Source organism: Palaemon carinicauda, chromosome 41 (assembly GCF_036898095.1).
Source record: "Palaemon carinicauda isolate YSFRI2023 chromosome 41, ASM3689809v2, whole genome shotgun sequence".
Classification (NCBI taxonomy): Eukaryota; Metazoa; Arthropoda; class Malacostraca; order Decapoda; family Palaemonidae; genus Palaemon; species Palaemon carinicauda.
In genome coordinates, this window is record NC_090765.1 from 22630632 (window position 1) to 22652740 (window position 22109).

Genomic DNA, 22109 nt, shown 5'->3' on the forward strand with positions numbered 1-22109 from the left:
ATTTTATCTAAAGTTTTTGTATGTCTTCACAAAACATCTAAATAGGTTTGCTGAAGGTAATCATTTGTAAAGGCACTGGAGCATGTGATGCCCATCTAGATTGTGGTGAGGAAGTTCATATGATTGGCCTTCATTTTCAGTACTACCTTTGATCGTGTTAATCACAAGGCCCTTGTTTTCGAACTTAAACATTTGGCATTGGATGGGCCTTTTCTTAGCATCATTATTGAATTTTTAAGTTAAAGATCACAAAGAGCTGTTGATGGGCACCATAGTGAGTATAGAAATGTAATATCTGGTGTTCCTCAGTGTAGTGTTCTTGGGCCCATTACTTTCCATACTATATACACCGGACATGAGGTTTGGCTCAGAAAATAAGCTTGTTGGATATGCAGATGATGCTGCTCTCTTTGCCTCAATCCCATCTTCTGAATGTTAGAATTGGGTTGCTAAATCCCTTAATAGAGATCTGGCTAAAATTAGTGCATGGAGCAAATTATGGGGCCTGAAATTGAATACTAACAAAAGTAAAAGTATGATTGTAAGTTGGTCGAGGACAGTAGCTTCTCAACATCCAGATCTCAGCATTGATAATAATGTTTCTTTAACCCTGTATGACTTACTAATTTTAGGTGTGATTCTTGATATCAAATTTACTTTTGAGAAACTCATTCGGTCTGTCTCTTCTTCAGTTGCACAAAAAATGGCTTATTGAGAAAGTCTATTAAGAGTTTTGGTGATTAATTTATTCTGAAGCAGTGTTTTATTTTTTTTTTTCGTTTTGCATTGCTCCGAGTATTAATCTCCTCTCTGGTCTTGAGCTGCTCAATGTCAGTGTAATTTGTTGGACAGGAACTTATGGTCTACAGAATTTCTTATTCCTGAACGAGCTATTAATTTTTGGTAGAGAGGGAGACCCCATCTCTCCTTGATTTTTCACAGAGCATGTTTAGAATTTTTTTAAAAATTTAGATTGGAAATATGTATAAAGTAATATTAATGGGGAATACCTCAACAACTTAATGAGTACTTTTAATGGAGAATACCTCAACAATTTAATATTTTAGATGACATAGTTGTGTATTGTGAATCAGGGGAGTAAGTGCAAAGGATGATAAAAGATTCAAATAAGTAAAGCCGAAATAGAGGAATGAAAATGAGTTTGAGTAAAACTAGATAATGTTTCAATGAAAATGCAGAAAGACAACAAATAAAAGTTATTAACAAACCTAGATATTGGCAATGAATATGCTGTACATACTTAGTACAGACTTTAGGTGTTTCCCCTAGCCACAAGACTGAAATTAAAAGAAGGGTAAGCATGGGATGGAGATCTTTTGATAAACAACATGAGATTATGAAAAGTGAAATGCTAATTTGAAAAAAATATTTAAATTAGATGGTCCTTCAAGTTTTTACTTATGCATCTGAAACTTGAAGTGAATCTAGGTACAACTCAGCGAGATATGGAAAGAATAATGATTGAGATAACACAAAGAGACAGAAAAGAGCAACATGGATACAAGAGCAAATTAAAGCAGAGGATATTCTAGCAGCATGTAAAAAAAAGAAAGAAATGGACATGGGCTGGTCATAATAATGTTATAATGCAAATGACAGATAATAGATGGACATTGAGAATAACAGAATGGGTCCCTAGAGACTGCAATAGAAGCGGGGGAAGGAAAAGAAGATGATTGATTGATGAACTTAGAAAGTTTAGGGGGTATAGACTGGCAAGGGGAAGGACATGTCTGGGACCTTTGTTCTGCAATGGACCAGTAATGATTGATTGATGATGATGATATATATATATATATACATACAGGTATATATATATATATATACATACACATACAGGTGTATATATATATATTATATATATGTATATATATATATATATGTATATATATATGTATATATATATACACAGGTATATATATATATATATATACACAGGTATATATATATATATATATATAATGTACAAATTTATATGAATATGTCTTAATGTATAGTATGTATGTATCTCTTTATTAGAATTTTAGAAGGTAAAAATACGACCCCATATTTTAGGAATAAAGTTTATAAGCCAAAATAATTGGGAAATTTAAAATGTTTGTCTTTTAACTATTTTTTTTTTGTTCAAGTAGAATGGAAAACTCACTTTGATTGTAATTTTTGGGACTTCTCGCATGATGATAATTTCATTTCCAATAGTAAGTTAATACATACTCAAATTGGGACTCTTTCTCTCTTTATATAGATATGAATTTGATTATATTCCGGTGCATGGCACTTTACCGTTATTAATGGCTAGTGAACAATTACTTCAGACAATGGAAATATAAATGCAGAATTTTTTTTCTCTCTCTCTCTCTCTCTCTCTCTCTCTCTCTCAAACAATGGAAATAGATATGCAGAATTACTCTCTCTCTCTCTCTCTCTCTCTCTCTCCTCAAACAGTGGAAATATTTATGCAGAATTCACTCTCTCTCTCTCTCTCTCTCTCTCTCTCTCTCTCTCTCCTTCCTCAAACAGTGGAAATATTTATGCAGAATTACTCTCTCTCTCTCTCTCTCTCTCTCTCTCTCAAACAATGGAAATAAATATGCAGAATTACTCTCTCTCTCTCTCTCTCTCTCTCTCTCTCTCAAACAATGGAAATAGATATGCAGAATTCATTCTCTCTCTCTCTCTCTCTCTCTCTCTCTCTCTCCTCAAACAGTGGAAATATTTATGCAGAATTACTCTCTCTCCTCTCTCTCTCTCTCTCTCTCCTCAAACAGTGGAAATATTTATGCAGAATTACTCTCTCTCTCTCTCTCTCTCTCTCTCTCTCTCTCCTCAAACAGTGGAAATATTTGCAGAATTACTCTCTCTCTCTCTCTCTCTCTCTCTCTCTCTCTCCTCAAACAGTGGAAATATTTATGCAGAATTCATTCTCTCTCTCTCTCTCTCCTCTCTCTCTCTCTCTCTCTCTCTAACAGTGGAAATATTTTATGAAGAATTCTCTCTCTCTCTCTCAAACAGTGGAAATATTTATGAAGAATTCTCTCTCTCTCAAACAGTGGAAATATTTATGAAGAATTCTCTCTCCCCCCCCCCCTCTCTCTCTCTCTCTCTCTCTCTCTCTCTCTCTCTCTCTCTATCTCTCTCTCAATGGAAATAGATATGCAGAATTACTCTCTCTCTCTCTCTCTCTCTCTCTCTCTCTCCCCTCAAACAGTGGAAATATTTATGCAGAATTCATTCTCTCTCTCTCTCTCTCTCTCTCTCTCTCTCTCTCTCAGGCAGAGAGTGACTCACACTTGGTCTTTATCTTGCCCTTCAGTTAGTCTTACTACTTTAGTTGGGAGTGTGTCATAAGCAAGGAAACTTGGAAGGGTTAAACAGTGGATACGTTATTAGCTTCCAAGTGTTAGTGAATAGTTATTATTATATGAAAAATATTGGAGACATTTTTTGCAGAAAGTTATTTCATAAGAGGTCTCATTTTTATACTAAATCTTTTTAAAAGTATTATTTATTGTGTGTTTCAATTTCAGTTAAAAACGAAAACAGAGGGAAACATTAAATCTGGTCATGATTTGTCAAGGGAGTAAAATATCTCGAAGTGTTCCCTTGAGATTGGTTTTTGACATGATTGTCATTACATGCTTTCTCTCATCAGTGGCACTTGCATCTATATCTTTGGGAAATAAGAAGGTAAGTCCAGAATTAAATAAGAACTTGTAGATATAAATAATCCATGTTAACACTTTAGCATAAGCATTTTCATTCATTATTGTCTTTTTGTTTTGTAAAATTTTGCTGATTTGAATTACTGCATATACTGTATAATGCTGATGAGATCCCAGTGGTAGTCTGGAAATACTTGTGGGAATTTGGAGTAGATATGCTGTGGGATCTGATGAAAAAGATACACCGGAAAGAAAATGTACCAGAATTTACTTTTGAGAAACATATAAGGTCTGTGTCTTCTTCAATTGCACAAAAAATAGTCTTATTGAGAAAGTCTTTCAAGATTTTCGGTGATCAATCTATTCTGAAGAAGTGTTTTAATTCTTTCATTCTACCTTGTTTTGAGTATTGTTCTCCTGTGTGGTGTTCAGCTGCTGATTCTCATCTTAATTTGTTGGACGGAAACTTACGGTCTATTAAATTTCTTATTCCTGATCTAGATATTAATCTCTGGCACCGTCGTTTAATTAGTTCATTATGCATGTTGCTTAAGATTTTTCATAACTCTGACCATCCTTTACAGTCAGATCTCCCTGGACAATTCTATCTTGTTCGTAATACTAGGCAGGCAGTTAATTTTAATAGCCAGGCCTTCTCCATCACGAGGCTCAATACCACGCAGTATTCTAGAAGTTTTATTCCAGCTGTGACCAAGTTGTGGAATGATCTTCCTAATCGGGTGGTTGAATCAGTAGAACTTCAAAAGTTCAAAGTTGGAGCAAATGCTTTTTTGTTGACCAGGCGGACATGAGTTTTTTTTTTTATAGTTTATTTATGACATATTTGTTTTTTATGTTGTTAATAGTTTATATATGACATGTCTGTTTTGACGTTGTTACTTATTTTAGAATGATTTATTGTTAATTTGTTCTCTTCATTTATTTATTTCCTTATTTCCTTTCCTCACTGGGCTAATTTTCCCTGTTGGAACCCCTGGGCTTATAGCATCTTGCTTTTCCAACTAGGGTTGTAGCTTGGATAGTAATAATAATAATAATAATGTGGAGGAATAGCTTTTTAATACCCATATTCAAAGAAAGGGGATGTACAAAATTGTAATAATTATAGGGCAATGAAATTCCTCCTACAAATTGTGATTGAATTTTTATCAGCAGGTCTTCTTAATACTATTTAATCTTTATAATATATTTACTTTTCTGGTTTTAATTGAATATTTTTTTTAATTTTTATTTATAATAAACTATATCGGCGTCAATGACCTTCGATGTCAGGATGTCAGAGAACTTCAAATCATTCATTCCTTCCCACATACTATGAAGCTTTGGGAAAGGATCATAGGGCGTAGGATAAGGGAAGAACCAAGATTGGAGAAGAACAGTTTGGATTTATGCCAGGCAAAAGGATGATGGATACAATGTTTGCACTAAGGCAGTTGATGGAAAAATATAGAGAAGGCCAAAAGGAATTACATATAGTATTTATTGACTTAAAAGGCTTATGATAGAGTTCTATGGCAGGAGATATGGAGATGTCTGAGAGAGAGGGGAACACCAGAGAAATGTGTTAGACTGATCAGAGATATGTATGAAGGAGCAGGCACACAAATAAGAACGAGTGTTGGTTTGACTGAGACGTTTGAAGTAAGGGTTGGGTTACACCAGGGGTCGTCATTAAGCTCCTACTTTGTTAATATAGTAATGGATGTAATTACTAAACGAGTGAGGGAACGGTTACCGTAGACCATACTGTTTGCAGATGATATAGTTCTGTGTGATGAAACCAGAGAAGGATTGGAGGGGAAGCTTGAAATATAGAGAGAGGAATTGGAGAGCAGAGGGCTAAAGATTAGTAGATAAAAAACAGAGTACTGTATATGTGTTGCAACCCACAGAACCAATTGAATGATATATCCTTGCTGGGCGAAATAGTAAAGAGGACAGAAAAATCCAAGTACCTAGGATCATATGTGGAGGAAACAGCATAGGTCCAAATGGAAGTGAACAGTAGAATTCAAGTTGGATGGAATAATTAAAAAAGTGTCGTGAGTGTTGTGTGATCGAAGAATAGACCTAAAGTTAAATGGAAGGTACCTAAAACTGTAGTGAGACTTGCCATGACATATGGTGCAGAGACCTGGCCCTTGAAAAAGATCTTCGAGAAGAAAATTTATGTTACACACATGAGAATGCTAAGATGGATAGCTGAGATCACAAGACTGTATAAGGTTAGGAATGACTTGGTAAGGGGAAGAACAAAGGTTACAGATGTGTCAAAGAAAATCCAAGAAAAGACTCCACATGTTTTGGCCTGTAATGAGGAGAGACCAGGAGTATGTTGGGAGGAGGTTGTTGGAGATGAATGTTCCAGGTAGGAGGATGGGGAGTAGAGACCAAAGATAAGGTGGATGGTGTTTGTAACAGCAGATATGGAGGAGAAAGATCTCACAGTGGAGGATATTGGAGATTGAAGAAATTGGAAACGGCTTTCAAAAAATACCCTGCATAGCGGGAAAAGCTTTAGCCAAAGAAGAAGAAGACTGTATAATGCTTGTGTCTCGTAACTTATTTTTCTGCGTGCATTTTCTTAAGGTTTTGGCCATTACTCTCTCATTCTTTATAAGGAATGTTTCACAATAGATAGGCAAGCAGATATAGCTTATACAGCATTAAATAGTTTCACTAAGGGTTCTCAGGTTGAATCTAAAGAATGATAACAACACAAATGATTGCTACAATTTTATTTAAACTACTTGTACTGTGTTTTTGTGCGCCCACTATTTAAGAACACCATAGCATTAGAAACTGCTGGCTCATACCCAGAAAACTAATTCACGTTTCTTTGAACTCTCTTAATATACCGCAACATTCACTTTATCTTGCATATGTTCTTGTTCTTCTTGGATATTTGGGCACTACCTTTTGCTGTACATCTTTTATACATTCTTACCAGGGGCACATTTTGAAAATATCTCAACAAAATCTGGTGATTCCCCATGGTCCCATTTTGAACATGATGAACATCACACGCCTCTTGTTTCTTGTTAAACATTGATGAATCTTACTGCCTTTTTAAAACATACAGAGATAATGCAAATCTGACTTTTGAACATTCATCTATACAGCCCTTGGCTGTAAGGAGGTCCCATTTGCAGGAGTGTATATAAGGGATTTTGACGAAGGAAAAATCTATTTCTGGGGAGAGACCTGAGGCGCCCGGTGAAAAGAGTCCTTCTTATATACCTTTTCTGATAAAACCTTCCAATTATACCAGAGAAAGATAAGAGCATGGAATGCTGAGGTTACAACCCTCGCGCGAGCACCTTTTGGGTGTCGTGTATAAAGCAAAGGCACGTGAAATCCACTATTCACAGGTTGTCTTCCATTTAGTTAATTCCTTCGTCAAAGGGATGGGCCGATACAAAGGCCCTAGCCAATTTTATGGTTTGATTAATTTTAAAATCTGAATATTTAACCCTCTGGCACTTATGCCCTTACAAAAGTTGGGGTGATGTAAAATGCATATGGCCTTCGCCGAAAAATGATGTTCACGAGCAAAAGTATTTTTTTAAAATCGTTACGTCCAAACTATAACAGATTAAGGCTTCTGGTTTGTTGCATTATATTGGCAAAATATTGAACTTTGTACTAATGTAAAAAACACACAACTGTAATGCTGAAAAATAAAAAATGTGTGTTGAACGTGAAATTTAAAGAAAAATTGTTAATAATATATTTTTAGAAATTCATGAAAAATGCAATTTCTGGGTCGACCTGTGGCGCCCGGTGAAAAGAGTCCTTCTTATATATCTTTTCTGATAAAACCTTCCAATTATACCAGAGAAAGATAAAAGCATGGAATGTTGAGGTTACTACCCTCGCGCGAGCACCTTTTGGGTGTCGTGTATAAAGCAAAGGCGCGTGAAATCCACTATTCACAGGTTGTCTTCCATTTAGTTAATTCCTTCGTCAAAGGGATGGGCCGATACAAAGGCCCTAGCCAATTTTATGGTTTGATTAATTTTAAAATCTGAATATTTAACCCTCTGGCACTTATGCCCTTACAAAAGTTGGGGTGATGTAAAATGCATATGGCCTTCGCCGAAAAATGATGTTCACGAGCAAAAGTATTTTTTTAAAATCGTTACGTCCAAACTATAACAGATTAAGGCTTCTGGTTTGTTGCATTATATTGGCAAAATATTGAACTTTGTACTAATGTAAAAAACACACAACTGTAATGCTGAAAAATTAAAAATATGTGTTGAATGTGAAATTTAACGAAAAATTGTTAATAATATATTTTTAGAAATTCATGAAAAATGCAATTTCTGGGTCGACCTGTGGCGCCCGGTGAAAAGAGTCCTTCTTATATATCTTTTCTGATAAAACCTTCCAATTATACCAGAGAAAGGTAAAAGCTTGGAATGCTGAGGTTACTACCCTCGCGCGAGCACCTTTTGGGTGTCGTGTATAAAGCAAAGGCGCGTGAAAACCACTATTCACAGGTTGTCTTCCATTTAGTTAATTCCTTCGTCAAAGGGATGGGCCGATACAAAGGTCCTAGCCAACCACCAGCGCCACACTACCACGCCACGACGCGAGCGCCAGAGCCGATTAAATTTCTAATAAAAGGAATAAATAAAAGATATATAGTGGAACCTCTACACACGATCTTAATTCATTCCGGGACCTGCTTTGTTTGTTGAAACGATTGTATGTTGGAGCGAATATCCCTCATAAGAATACACTGTAATTTGTATAATTCGTTCTACAGCCCAAAAACCTGTGATGACTCCTTAATAAATTACCTCACATAATTTCACATACAGTAACAATAATACAATTGCATTATATAATAGAGATGTAAAAAAGAATAATTATAAAGAAATTATAAATAAAAAAGGTGTTTTTATTGTCACTCTACCTTAAAGACAGGCCAACGCAGGTGTAGGATTTGCTACGCACTAGACGAACGGTCGGCGAGGAGGTAGAGGAGGTGGCTGAGATAACGTACCGTAACTTACTCGAACTTACACTACGTGAACTTTAACCTAACTTAGCTAATTTTTTTTTTTTTATATTTTATATTTTATGATTTTGTTTCTATTTGATTTTTAATTTTCATCACTTTCACTCAAATCAATCTTAGTTTTCTTTGCTTCACTTTCTTTCTCTTCATCATGATCACTAGACCACTTCGTAGATTTTTTGAAGAAACTATGGAGAGAAAGTTGCTTGGTACAGCTTTTCAGAATTTTCCTGAAATGGGTAAACAGACATCATCGAATCGCGAAACTACATGGCAAACCTGAATTTACTATGGGTGATACTTGTCAATGAAATCAACCACGTGTTGATAATGTGCTAACATCTCTTTTATTTCAGCCGAACTTAAGATGTGCTCTACCTCCTCGATATCCTCTGACTCACTCAACTGCGCTTGGAACTCATCATTCTGCATGGCGTGCAGCTCCTTGAGTTCCTCGGTGGTGAGCTCTTCATGATGCTCCTCAACGAATTCAGTGATGTCATATTCATCGACCTCCAGACCCATGGACTTGCCAAGGGATACAATATCTTCAACGTCTTCCTCTACGGCAAGCACAGGTTCATGCTCAGGGCCTAAACCTTCAAAATCTCTGGGAGAAACTGCATCAGGCCAAAGCTTCCAAGCTGAATTCAGTGTCTGTCGAGTTACTCCCTCCAAAGCCTGATCTATGATCTTCAGGCAGTGCACGATATTGAAATGGCGGCTCCAAAATTCACGCAAAGTTAAGTTAGTGCTTTGCATGACATTGAAGCATTGCTTAAGTAAGTGCTTGGTATAGAGTTTCTTAAAATTAGAGATGACTTGCGGGTCCATGTGCTGGAGGATAGGGGCGGTGTTTGGTAGAAGATACAGCAATCTAATGAACTTGAACTGGTCGATGATATCATCTTCAAGTCCTGTGGGTGAGCGGGAGCATTATCCAAGCAAAGCAAATACTTTAAAGGCAAATTCCTCTCCTGAAAGTACTTCTTCTTGACAGCAGGACCGAAAACTTTTTTACCCATTCAACAAAGAAATGCATAGTAACGGAAGCCTTAGAATTAGCACGCCAGAAAACATGCAGCATGTCCTTATTGACTGTATGTGCCTTAAATGCCCTAGGGTTTTCTGAAGAATAAACCAATAACAGCTTTATTTTGCAGTCCTCGCTGGCGTTGGCACATAGGACAAGAGACAACCAATCCGTCATAGGCTTATGTTCAGGCATTTTCTTCTCTTCGGTGGTGATGTATGTTCGACTAGGCATCTTTTTCCAAAACAGACCGGTTTCATCACAATTAAAAACTTGCTGCTCTACGTAGCCTTCATCCTCCACGATCTTTTCAAACTTAACGAAATTGTTAGCAGCCTTGGTGTCCGAACTTGAAGCCTCTCCGAGCCAAACAACTGAATGAATCCCAGTCCGTCTCTTAAATTTCTCAAACCAACCACAAGACGCCTTGAATTCCTCCGTTGTAGGATCGGTTGAACTCTCATCCGCATCTCCCCCAGAGCCCGCCCCCTTCAAGTCACAATAGATAGCGCTGGCCTTCTCACAAATGATCGTTTCACTGATCATATTGCCGACAATCTTTTTGTCCTTTATCCATATCAACAAAAGGTGTTCCATCTCTTCCAGGGTAGGGCTGCGACATTTTGAAATAATAGTGATCCCCTTCGATGGTTTGACTGCTTTAATGGCTGCCTTCTGCTTGATGATCGTCGAGATTGTAGACATATTCTGGCCATATTGTTTAGCCAGATCACTCACACGCACACTGCGCTTATGTTTTCTATAATTCTTAATAAAAGAGTTGCCTTCTTCCTTTTCTCACCACTAATAATACCTGTACCGAAACTAAGCTTCTTAGGACCCATGAATATATGTAAAATAAAAAATGAAACATGAGAAAAGGAAGATAATAAGCACTGTTAATAATGGACTGAACAGAGTACAACCACACAATGCGCACGAGAACAGAGAACTAACCGATGTGACGCTCACTGGCGTCCCTTCGATGTGCTGCTGTCTACAGGCGGAAACAAGAAACTACGACCGACGCTTCGAGAAAATTCTGAGCGTATGGTCTACGTCGGATGTTGGAGGGTGTCGAGACAAAAATTTGATCGAATTTTACTTTGGATGCTGGAACAGTCGTATGGAGAGGTTCCACTGATGGAAGCTCTACATACGATCTTAATTCGTTCCGGGACCTAGATCGTATGTTAAAACGATCGTACGTTGGAGCGAATATTCCCATAAGAATACATTGTAATTTGTATAATTGCGCTACAGCCCAAAAACCTATGATAACTCCTTAATAAATTACTACAAATAATTACATACATACATACATATACCAAGGCACTTCCCCCAATTTTGGGGGGTAGCCGACATCAACAAATGAAACAAAAACAAAAAGGGGACCTCTACTCTCTACGTTCCTCCCAGCCTGACAAGGGACTCAACCAAGTTCAGTTGGTACTGCTAGGGTGCCACAGCCTACCCTCCCCTGTTATCCACCACAGATGAAGCTTCATAACGCTGAATCCCCTACTGCTGCTACCTCCGCGGTCATCTAAGGCACCGGAGGAAGCAGCAGGATTTACTGGAACTGCGTCACAATCGCTCGCCATTCATTCCTATTTCTAGCACGCTCTCTTGCCTCTCGCATCTATCCTTCTATCACCCAGAGCTTTCTTCACTCCATCCATCCACCGAAACCTTGGCCTTCCTCTTGTACTTCTCCCATCAACTCTTGCATTCATCACCTTCTTTAGCAGACAGCCATTTTCCATTCTCTCAACATGGCCAAACCACCTCAACACGGCCAAACCACCTCAACACATTCATATCCACTCTAGCTGCTAACTCATTTCTTACACCCGTTCTCACTCTCACCACTTCGTTCCTAACCCTATCTACTCGAGATACACCAGCCATACTCCTTAGACACTTCATCTCGAACACATTCAATTTCTGTCTCTCCATCACTTTCATTCCCCACAACTCCGATCCATACATCACAGTTGGTACAATCACTTTCTCATATAGAACTCTCTTTACATTTATGCCCAACCCTCTATTTTTTACTACTCCCTTAACTGCCCCCAACATTTTGCAACCTTCATTCACGCTGACGTACATCTGCTTCCACTCCACCATTTGCTGCAACAACAGACCCCAAGTACTTAAACTGATCCACCTCCTCAAGTAACTCTCCATTCAACATGACATTCAACCTTGCACCACCTTCCCTTCTCGTACATCTCATAACCTTACTCTTACCTATATTAACTCTCAACTTCCTTCTCTCACACACCCTTCCAAATTCTGTCACTAATCGGCCAAGCTTCTCTTCTGTGTCTGCAACCAGTACAGTATCATCCGCCAACAACTGATTTACCTCCCATTCATGGTCATTCTCGTCTACCAGTTTTAATCCTCGTCCAAGCACTCGAGCATTCACCTCTCTCACCACTCCATCAACATACAAGTTAAACAACCACGGCGACATCACACATCCCTGTCTCAGCCCCACTCTCACCAGAAACCAATCACTCACTTCATTTCCTATCCTAACACATGCTTTACTACCTTTGTATAAAATTTTTGCTGCTTGCAACAACCTTCCACCAACTCCATATAACCTCATCACATTCCACATTGCTTCCCTATCAACTCTATCATACACTTTCTCCAGATCCATAAACGCAACATACACCTCCTTACCTTTTGCTAAATATTTCTATCATATCTGCCTAACTGTAAAAATCTGATTCATACAACCCCTACCTCTTCTAAAACCACCCTGTACTTCTAAGATTGCATTCTCTGTTTTATCTTTAATCCTATTAATTATTACTCTACCATACACTTTTCCAACTACACTCAACAAACTAATACCTCTTGAATTACAACACTCATGCACATCTCCCTTACCCTTATATAGTGGTACAAAACATGCACAAACCCAATCTACTGGTACCATTGACAACACAAAACACATATTAAACAATCTCACCAACCATTCAAGTACAGTCACACCCCCTTCCTTCAACATCTCAGCTCTCACACCATCCATACCAGATGCTTTTCCTACTCTCGTTTCATCTAGTGCTCTCCTCACTTTCTCTATTGTAATCTCTTTCTCATTTCATCTCCCATCACCAGTACCTCAACAACTGCAACAGCAATTATATCTGCCTCCCTATTATTCTCAACATTCAGTAAACTTTCAAACATAATTACACATAGCAATAATACAATTGCATTACATAATAGAGATGTAAAAAAGAATAATTATAAAGAAATGATAAATAAAAAAGGGTTTTTTATTGTCACTTTACTTTAGAGACAGGTCAATGAAAGTGTAGGCTTTGCTACACAGGATGAGACGGACGGTTGGCGAGGAGGTAGAGGTGGTGACTGCGATAATGTACCGTAACTCACTCTAACTTACACTACGTGAACTTTAACCTAACTTAGCTTCTTTATTTTTATTTAATTTCTTAATTTTATATTTTTTTTCGTTTTCTTTTCTTTTTGATTTTTAATTTTCATAACTTTCACTCACTTCAATCTAAGTTTTTTTCACTTTTTTTTTTCTTCATCACGATCACTAGACCACTTCGTAGATTTTTTAAAGAAACTATCGAGAGAAAATAGCTTCGTACGGCTTTTCAGAATTTTTCTGAAATGGGTTAAGCAGACATCTCGAATTGCAAAACTACACGGCAAACCTAAAGTTTCTGTGGGTGATACCTATCAATGAAATCAACCACGTGTTGATGATATGCCAATATCTCTTTTATGTACTCTACCTGCTCGATATCCTCCGACTCACTTAACTGCGCTTGGAACTCATCATTCTGCATGACATGCAGCTCCTTGAGTTCCTCAGTGATGAGCTCTTCATGTTGCTCCTCGATGATTCGGTGATGTCATCTTCATCGACCTCCAGACCCATGGACTTGTCAAGAGATACAATCTCTTCTATGTCTTCCTCTATGGAAAGCAGAGGTTACGGTTCGGGGCCAAAACCTTCAAAATTTCTGAGGGAAACGGCATCAGGCCAAAGCTTCTTTCAAACTGAATTCAGTGTCCGTCGAGTTACTCCCTCCCAAGCCTGATCTATGATCTTCAAACAGTGCACGATATTGAAATGGCGGCTCCAAAATTCACGCAAAGTTAAGTTAGTGCTTTGCATGACATTAAAGCACTGCTTGATTAAGTGCTTGTTGTAGAGTTTCTTAAAATTAGAGATGACTTGCTGGTCCATGGGCTGGAGGATAGGGGTGGTGTTCGGTGGAAGATTCAGCACGCTGATAAACTTGAACTGGTCGATGATATCATCTTCGAGTCCTGAGGGGTAATCGGGAGCATTATCCAAGCAAAGCAAGTACTTTAAAGGCAACTCTCCTGAAGGTACCTCTTGACAGCAGGGCCGAAAACTTGGTTTACCCAATCAACAAAGAAGTGTCTAGTAACCCAAGCCTTAGAATTAGCACACCAGAAAACATGCAGCATGTCCTTATTGACTGGGTGTGCCTTAAATGCCCTTGGGTTTTCGGAATGATAAACTAATAATGGATTTATTTTGCAGTCCCCGCTCGTGTTGGCACATAGGACAAGAGTCAACCGATCCTTCATAGGCTTATGTTCATGCATTTTCTTCTCTTCGGCAGTGATGTATGTTCAACTAGGCATCTTTTTCCAGAACAGACTGATTTCATCACAGTTAAAAACTTGCTGCTCTACGTAGCCTTCATCCTCCACGATCTTTTTGAACTTCTTAACAAAATCATTAGCAGCCTTGGTGTCCGAACTTGAAGCCTCTCCGTGCCGAACTACTGAATGAATCCCGGTCCGTCTCTTAAATTTCTTGAACCAACCACGAGACGCCTTGAATTCCTCCGTCATAGGATCGGTTGAACTCTCCCCCGCGTCATTCCCAGAGCCCGCTGCCTTCAAGTCTCAATAGATTGCGCTGGCCTTCTCGCAAATGATATTTTCAGTGATCGTATCGCCAACAATCTCTTTGTCCTTTATCCATATTAACAAAAGGCGTTCCATCTCTTCCAGTGTAGGGCTGTGACGTTTTGAAATAATGGTTTGACTGCTTTATTGGCTGCCTTTTGCTTGATGATCGTTGAGATCGTAGACATATTCCGGCCATATTGTTTAGCCAGATCACTCACACGCACATCGCACTCATGTTTTTCTACAATTTCTTGCTTCATTTCTAATGAAAGCATCGCCTTCCTTTTCTCATCACTACTAATACCTATACCGAAATTAAGGTTCTAATGATCCATGATTATACGTAAAATAAAAAATGAAACGTGAATAAAAGAAGATAATAAGCACTGTTAATAACAGACCGAACAGGGTACAACCACGCGATGCGCACGTGAACAGAGAACTGACTGACGCGACGCTCACTGACATCCCTCAGACGTGCTAGTGTCTACAGCGTAAACAAGAAACTACGACCGACACTTCGAGAAAATTCTACGTGTATGGTCTACGTCAGATGTTGGAGCATGACGTCGGTTGTCGAGACGAGAATTTGATCGAATTTTACGTTGGGTGTTGGAACAATCGTATGTAAAGGCAATCGTATGTAGAGGTTCCACTGTAAACTGACTCAAAAATATAACCACCTGGGTGGAGGTAATGATAATAATAATAATAATAATAATAATAATGATAATAATAATAATAATAAAACAAAAATTTTGTTGAATGCCCTAAAGCTGACATCATTTTTTTTTATTATTCCAAAACCACAGTTATTTCACAAATAAATGTACATTTGAATATCATGCAAGATTCCCATTAAATTTTTGTCAGAGCAGGTGCTAGATTTATTTCTCAAATATTTGTGTTGAACTATTGATCAGTTAGTTATTAGTTTCAAGAGATTGGTTATTTTTTTCAAGTGAAGGACACTGAAGTAAAATGTTTGTTCTCCGGGCTTGGATAGTGCCATGGCCGCTTTGCTATAGCCTCCCATTCTTTTGGGTAGCAGTAATCTTGCTTGAAATTATACTCATGAACACTTCTGTCAATTTACTCTTCTTGATTTTATTTACAGATAGTGTACTGGGGAAACGTAATTAATAGAAGGATGGCGGGTTGCATGTCAAAAGCTTGCGCTTTCTAATTAGTTTTCTTTATCCTCATATCTCATCTTCATTTTCAAAGCCATCAGTACTATGTTTCTTTCAATTGAACTAATAACCTGGGAGGGTGCTTTGCCTTGAATGGTGCATCAGGTCCACTTTAATGATCGATTGTAGCATACCTTACATTGTTTTTATTCAATGTATGGTTTATTTTTATGTGTTCTTTATATAACCATTTTCATATTCTTGTAATTATTGTTTTGTTTTCAAGAATTAATTTTTTTTTTTTATACTTTCTGGTGCTATTAAGCAAAGTTCCAGACTAGTGCCTTAAAGACAAACCCTGTTTTGTTTATGGTACTACTGTATAACATTTGTTGAAATAAAAGACCTTTGTTCCTACACAAAATACAAACCTAACCAAAGGATGCAGGTTTGTTTAGTTAGGAAACATAAAAGTTTAAAAATTTGTCATTTTAGTTACCTGCAGACAGCATGATAGGCTGTTATGTAGGCCTACAGAATTTTTGGTTTTTTAAATTAGGCTCCTAGTACAGGCTTTAAGAACCTGCAGTAGTTTTTTTTATTCAACTCTGTGCAATTTACGACGCAGTGCACTGTACGCATTAATGAATAGTATTTTCAGTGTTCGTTCAGTCCATTGCTGCACCCTATGTTTAGCATTCCAGTTTACCTTTGGTCTTCCTTTCTTTCCTTCATTGTGCTATTCAACCTCTGAATTTTTTTACTTCATAGTGCCATCATGGTGTCTGCCTTCTGTTACATCTTGGCACTGAATGATCTCCCTAGCCCAAGCACTGAGCTAAAAGGCCTAAATTCATTAATCCAATACATTGATTGCTCTCATTCTATCACCTTTTCCACAATTATGTAGCCAATACTTTTCTAAGTTTCCATATCCTCCTTTTTCCAATAACTTCTAAGTTATACATAATTAGTCACTAGCCATTCATCCTCTAGTTTCCTTGTGTGATTAGTCCACTCAGAAATATGTGCTTACCTTTTTACTACTTTTTGTTATTTTGAAATTTCTCTCTCATCTTTTACACAAATATTTCACAAAAATTTTCCTTTTCACCAAGGAGAGAGCGTTCACTTTCATTTCATACTTTTTAGTACTCTCTTATTGGCATTCATGTATCTTCCAAATATTTTGTAGATTTAGTTTTTTTTCCATATTCCACTAATTTATCTAACTTGATTCTACTCATTCTACCAATACTGTACTCCCATTTTACTATCATGATGAATTCCAATTTACCAGTACTTGTACAAATTAGTCTGTGCTAGTCTTCCATCATCCATATTGACCCTTATTTGCCACTTTCCTAGGTTTAATTTAGCTTCTTCATCATAAATTTATATATTCCAACCATCAGTTTTAACTTTTGATGTTTTACAAACTAAAGCTTCTTCACTACAGTAAATGTAATTTTTTCATATAATTTATCTGGAAATATCTGCCCTTATCATGAACTGTATGTCCCTATCCTCTTTTCACAAATTTATGTCTAAAGATAAGCACACTGAACATGTCATCGCTAATGGAAAGACATAATCTTAGAAGTATGGAGTCCAGTTTCATTTGGTTTAATGTTTTTAATAGTGGAAAGGGCTAGCATGTAAAAATGTCACTGAAGAGTAATGCTAGCATTTTACAGAGAAAGTAAGACTAGTGACAGAAAGATTGGTAAGGGATTGTAGCATAGGTTTAGTTAGAGATTAAAAAGGAAATTGTTGAGAAACATTGGCTTAAGAATGAGTTAAAAAGGTGCATAGTATCTGGTACAGTACACATGGAGCACTGAAAAACTGGTGTCAGAATTAATAAAAATATATTAATTATGGATAATTTGGGAATGCATGGTTTAGTAAGCAGTATGTTTATGGCATTGAGAAAAATGATAATTTGGTAGGTAGTTTGTTTATAGCATTTAGAATAATGCTATTTTAAAAAGGGACTTCCTTTAGAATATGTAATCATTACAAAGTGATGTTTTTTTTTTTATATAAAAGTTGGTTAAAGATGAGGTGTAGTAAAGTGGCTATGACTTTGATGAGGTGACTCAAAACTTCAAAGAAAAGTACAGTGGAACCTCTACACACGAACGTATCTACATCCGAATTTTCCAACATCAGAAGTAAAATTCGAGCAATTTTTCGACTCTACACCCAAATTTTATTTCGACACACGAAGTAAGCAATTTTCGTCATACTGGTTGTATCCGAATTTTTCGACACGCGAAGTACAATTCGAACACGTTCCTACTCTACACCCGAATTTTTTTCGACACCCGAAGTAAACAATACCCGTGCACGTAGATGGTACTCAGCGCCGGATGTATTTTTTATTTCCGCCGATAGAAGGTAGCATTTCTACCTTGGAGGGACCCTCAATTAGCCTGGCTTGGGACATTCCTCTGTTCTCGTCGACATCGTGTCGTTGTGCCCTGTGCGTTCTGCTATTAACTGTGTTTTAATCGTGGTTTTTTACGTTCATTCTTTTACGGTATTTTACGTAAATCATGGGTCCTAAAAGGCTTAGTTTCGCAAGTGGTAGTGGTAGTGGTGAGAAAAGGAATAAGGAAATGCTTTCTTTAGAAGTAAAGCAAGGGATTATTGTAAAGCATGAGCGTGGCGTCCGTGTGAGTGAACTTACAAAAGAACATCACGACGAACTTACTACAGAGGAGCTCAAGGAACTCCATGCTATGTCTGAGCACATGAGTGATTACAAGGAAGGGATCGAGGAGGTAGAACATGTGTTAGGTTCGGCGCAAATAAAAGAGTTGTTAGGAAAATATCATGATGTGGTCGACTTCATCGACAAATACCATCCAAAGAAATTGCAGGTTTGTCGTGTAGTTGCACAGTTTGATGATGTTTTCCTAACTTATTTTCGAAACATTCTGAAAAGCAGTACCAAGCAACTTTCTATTGATAGCTTCTTTAAAAAAACTACGAAGCGAACTCGTAATGAAGAGGAAGGAAGTGGTTCAAAGAAAACGGCAAAGAGTGAAGCGAAAGAAAGTGAAACAAAGAAAACGGCAAAGATTGAAGAGAAAAAAATTCAATCAATTTTAAGTGTAGAGTGAAAGTGATTAAAATTAATCATCAAAAAGAAAAAAAATGTAAAAAAAATATAAAATATAAAAATAAAGAAAATAAATAAGTTCACTTAGTGTAAGTTAGAATAAGTTACGGTAGTGTACGTTTGTCGTAGTCAACCTCTCTACCTCCTCGCCGCCCGTCCGTCTCCTCTCTGCGTAGCAAGACCAACACCTGCGCTGGACTTTCTAAGGTAAAGTGACGCTAAAAACCTGTTTCTTATTTATTATTTCTTGATAATTATTCTTTTTTACATGTCTATTATCTAATTTAGAGTGCATATTGTCATGTGTAATTATGTGTAGTAATTTATTAAGGCGTTATCATAGGTTTTTGGGCTCAACCACGGATTAATCCTATTTCAATGTATTCTTATGGGAAAATTTGTTTCTACATCCGAACATTTTCTACATCCGAAGTCGGCTGTGAAACGGATTAAATTCGTATGTAGAGGTACCACTGTATTAGGTTGATGCACAAAGCTGTGGGATAGAAATAATAATGTCAAGAATGGAGTGCAGAATGGTTGATATATGCAGATGATTTTGTTAACAGAATTTTGTAAATAGATAAAGCATTAGCTTATGAAAGGGTGGAAGTGTTGTAAGAATTTACTAGAAAGGGAACGTGAGCAAGAGTAAGATTATGAGGAAGATATATATACTCGTGTAATATTCGACTTCGTGTAATGTTCGACCCCCCTATTTTACCTTCAAAATCATGAATTCATCATATACCTCATGTAATGTTCGAGTCTTGATTTTGGCAGTAGGCTAGAGGTCTTTTATCTCCAGCATACCATAATTACCAACAAAGTAAGGGTTATGCCTAAGTGCGACAAACAAATGTATAAAACAAATCGGAACACCTAAATACTAACATCTGTTTACAATAACAATTGAGTATGCAACGTACATTTTCTAGCGAATACTTTAGTTGCAAACAGCCGATCATCATCACCGCCTAATAGCTTTAAAAAACAAGCAAACACTGCAAGTAGCAAACAAAATTAGTTCATCGTTTTGAGTAACAAATTACCATTACCGGTAATTGCAGGTAATTACCGTAATTATAATTACCCGTTATGCTAATAATTTTTTTTCCTCAATATATATGAATAAGAATTTACTCATAACCCATCAAGATGTCTACCAAGAAATATAAAAAGATTACTGCAAAATTCAAGCTTCAAGTTATTGCAGCCGCTGTCCACTGAAACGACAAATAATGTTCAAGCCGTAAAAATGTTTGGAGTTACCAAAACTAGCGTTCGAACTTGGAGAAAAAAAAATGTGGATTCAATTAAGAAAAATTTTTGCGGTTTATTATTAATATCAATTAATATACCATAACAAGTAAAATAAAATGAGCCTAATTTTTTCATTAACCATATCACGTTATAACATACGCAACCCGACAGTTTGCTAGCTTCATACCTGCTGCGTTATGGTAAAGTCATTACTCGTAGCGGAAAAAAACTATTTATGATGGTTTAGGAAATAAAATCCATGCTAATAATATGCCTGGTGTTAAATGAACAGGGTTAGTACTGTATATATAGGCCTAGCCTATGTTTACCTACCGGGGTAGGTAGCATAGCCTAGGGTAATGTTCGCGTAGGCCTAGCTTACGTTTACCTACCGGTAGGCCAGAAATTTTTACTTTTTCAAATATATATCTCGTGTAATGTTTGACCCTTACTTTTTTAACTGAAAAATAGGCCTTCAAAAATTGAACATTACACGAGTATATACGGTAACTTGCATATATTAACCAAGATGGTGGAAGAATGAAAATGGGTGATTCGTTTAGGTGTTTGTGAGTAAATGTAGTGAGGATGGTAGGATAAGAGTAAGAGATAAGAGAGAAAGTATAGCTTTAGAAGTCACGGATAAGGAGAGGAATGGACAAGTGTCGCTTTTGAATATAGACAGTAAAATAGAATGCAGATGAAGATGTAATTTTTCTGATAGTTTTTGTCATAATTTTGAAACATTTGATGATATTTCTATCTTATGAAATTCTAGGAAAACCAAATACACTTGCCCCATTATTTAACAGTTATGAGACAAGGTTGGGATACCTAGTTTTTTTAGAGGATTTAACCCACACTTTCTTCTCCTGTCCTACTTGACCAGGAGAGTTCTGTCCCTCTTGGACCTCCCCCTATCCTAAGCTTGCCTTGGGCACCATAAATTATAGTGCTGTATAAAGATGCATCCTGACATTACCTTTTTCTAACCTGAGTTAGCCTTGGCTTTGAACTCAATTGTGTTTACGAGAACAAAGAAAGCTGACAATGCCATAGAAATTTTCTGTGGGGTTTATCCTTAATGTAGCAGTTGAAGGATGAGTATGGCAGTGATAACATCTTCCTGGACCCATTCTGTTTATATTTATTTTTCAGAATAGTTATTTGCTGCTATACTCTACTGTAAAATGACATACTTGGGTGTATTGTGCTCCAGTTTCTATTATCTTTGTGACTTTACTGAACTTTTCCCATCGGATTTCTTTTAATTGAAATGGTGGAAGTCCTTATAAAGATCATGGTGAGTTTCAATAGCTTTAACTGAACGAGCTGCTACTTTTGGAATTTTTTTTTCTGTTGTGTCATGGATACATATTTTTTTTGGTATTAATGTATTAATCATGGAGAGCATTCAAGAGTTTGAAATTGTAATATAATTGATAAGTATCTGAATTTTCTTTATAGCTTTATTATTGCTATCAGCCCTTTATCAGTAGGTACCTTGATGTTGCCTTGACAACTGATAAGATGCTTTTATGACTTGATAACATTCCTTTAAGTTGGAGAGTGTGGGAGGTGATTAATATTTGGTTTTATCATTTTCATACCTTTCCTTATCAGTGCTCAAATGAAAGAGTAAGTTTTTTTATGTTTAGTTTGCTCCCGGTATTAAAAAAAGAATCGGTTTGACATTAATATTATCTAGTTATTTGAATGCTTTTGGTACACTTTTGAATTGATATCTGACGTAGGCAGCTTACATTAATTGCTGATTTATATCTTATCAAAATGGGCAAACAGTTATCTTTTAAATCCTTAACATTTTTGGAATTCTTAATGATGCTAATTTTTTTATGTAATAATT

General features: G+C 36.9%; 1 protein-coding gene across 3 annotated transcripts in view; it reads left to right on the plus strand.

The window, feature by feature from the left end:
- The first annotated feature begins 3355 nt into the window (after positions 1-3355).
- LOC137632323 (atrial natriuretic peptide-converting enzyme-like) overlaps positions 3356-22109 on the plus strand; it is a 229331-nt gene continuing 210577 nt past the window's right edge. For all 3 annotated transcript variants that reach the window (XM_068364244.1, XM_068364247.1, XM_068364245.1), the window contains exons 1-2: positions 3356-3420; positions 3549-3708. In XM_068364244.1, coding sequence (XP_068220345.1) covers positions 3586-3708 — 123 coding nt within the window. In that variant the 5' untranslated portion in view covers positions 3356-3420; positions 3549-3585. The remainder of the gene's footprint in view (positions 3421-3548; positions 3709-22109) is intronic.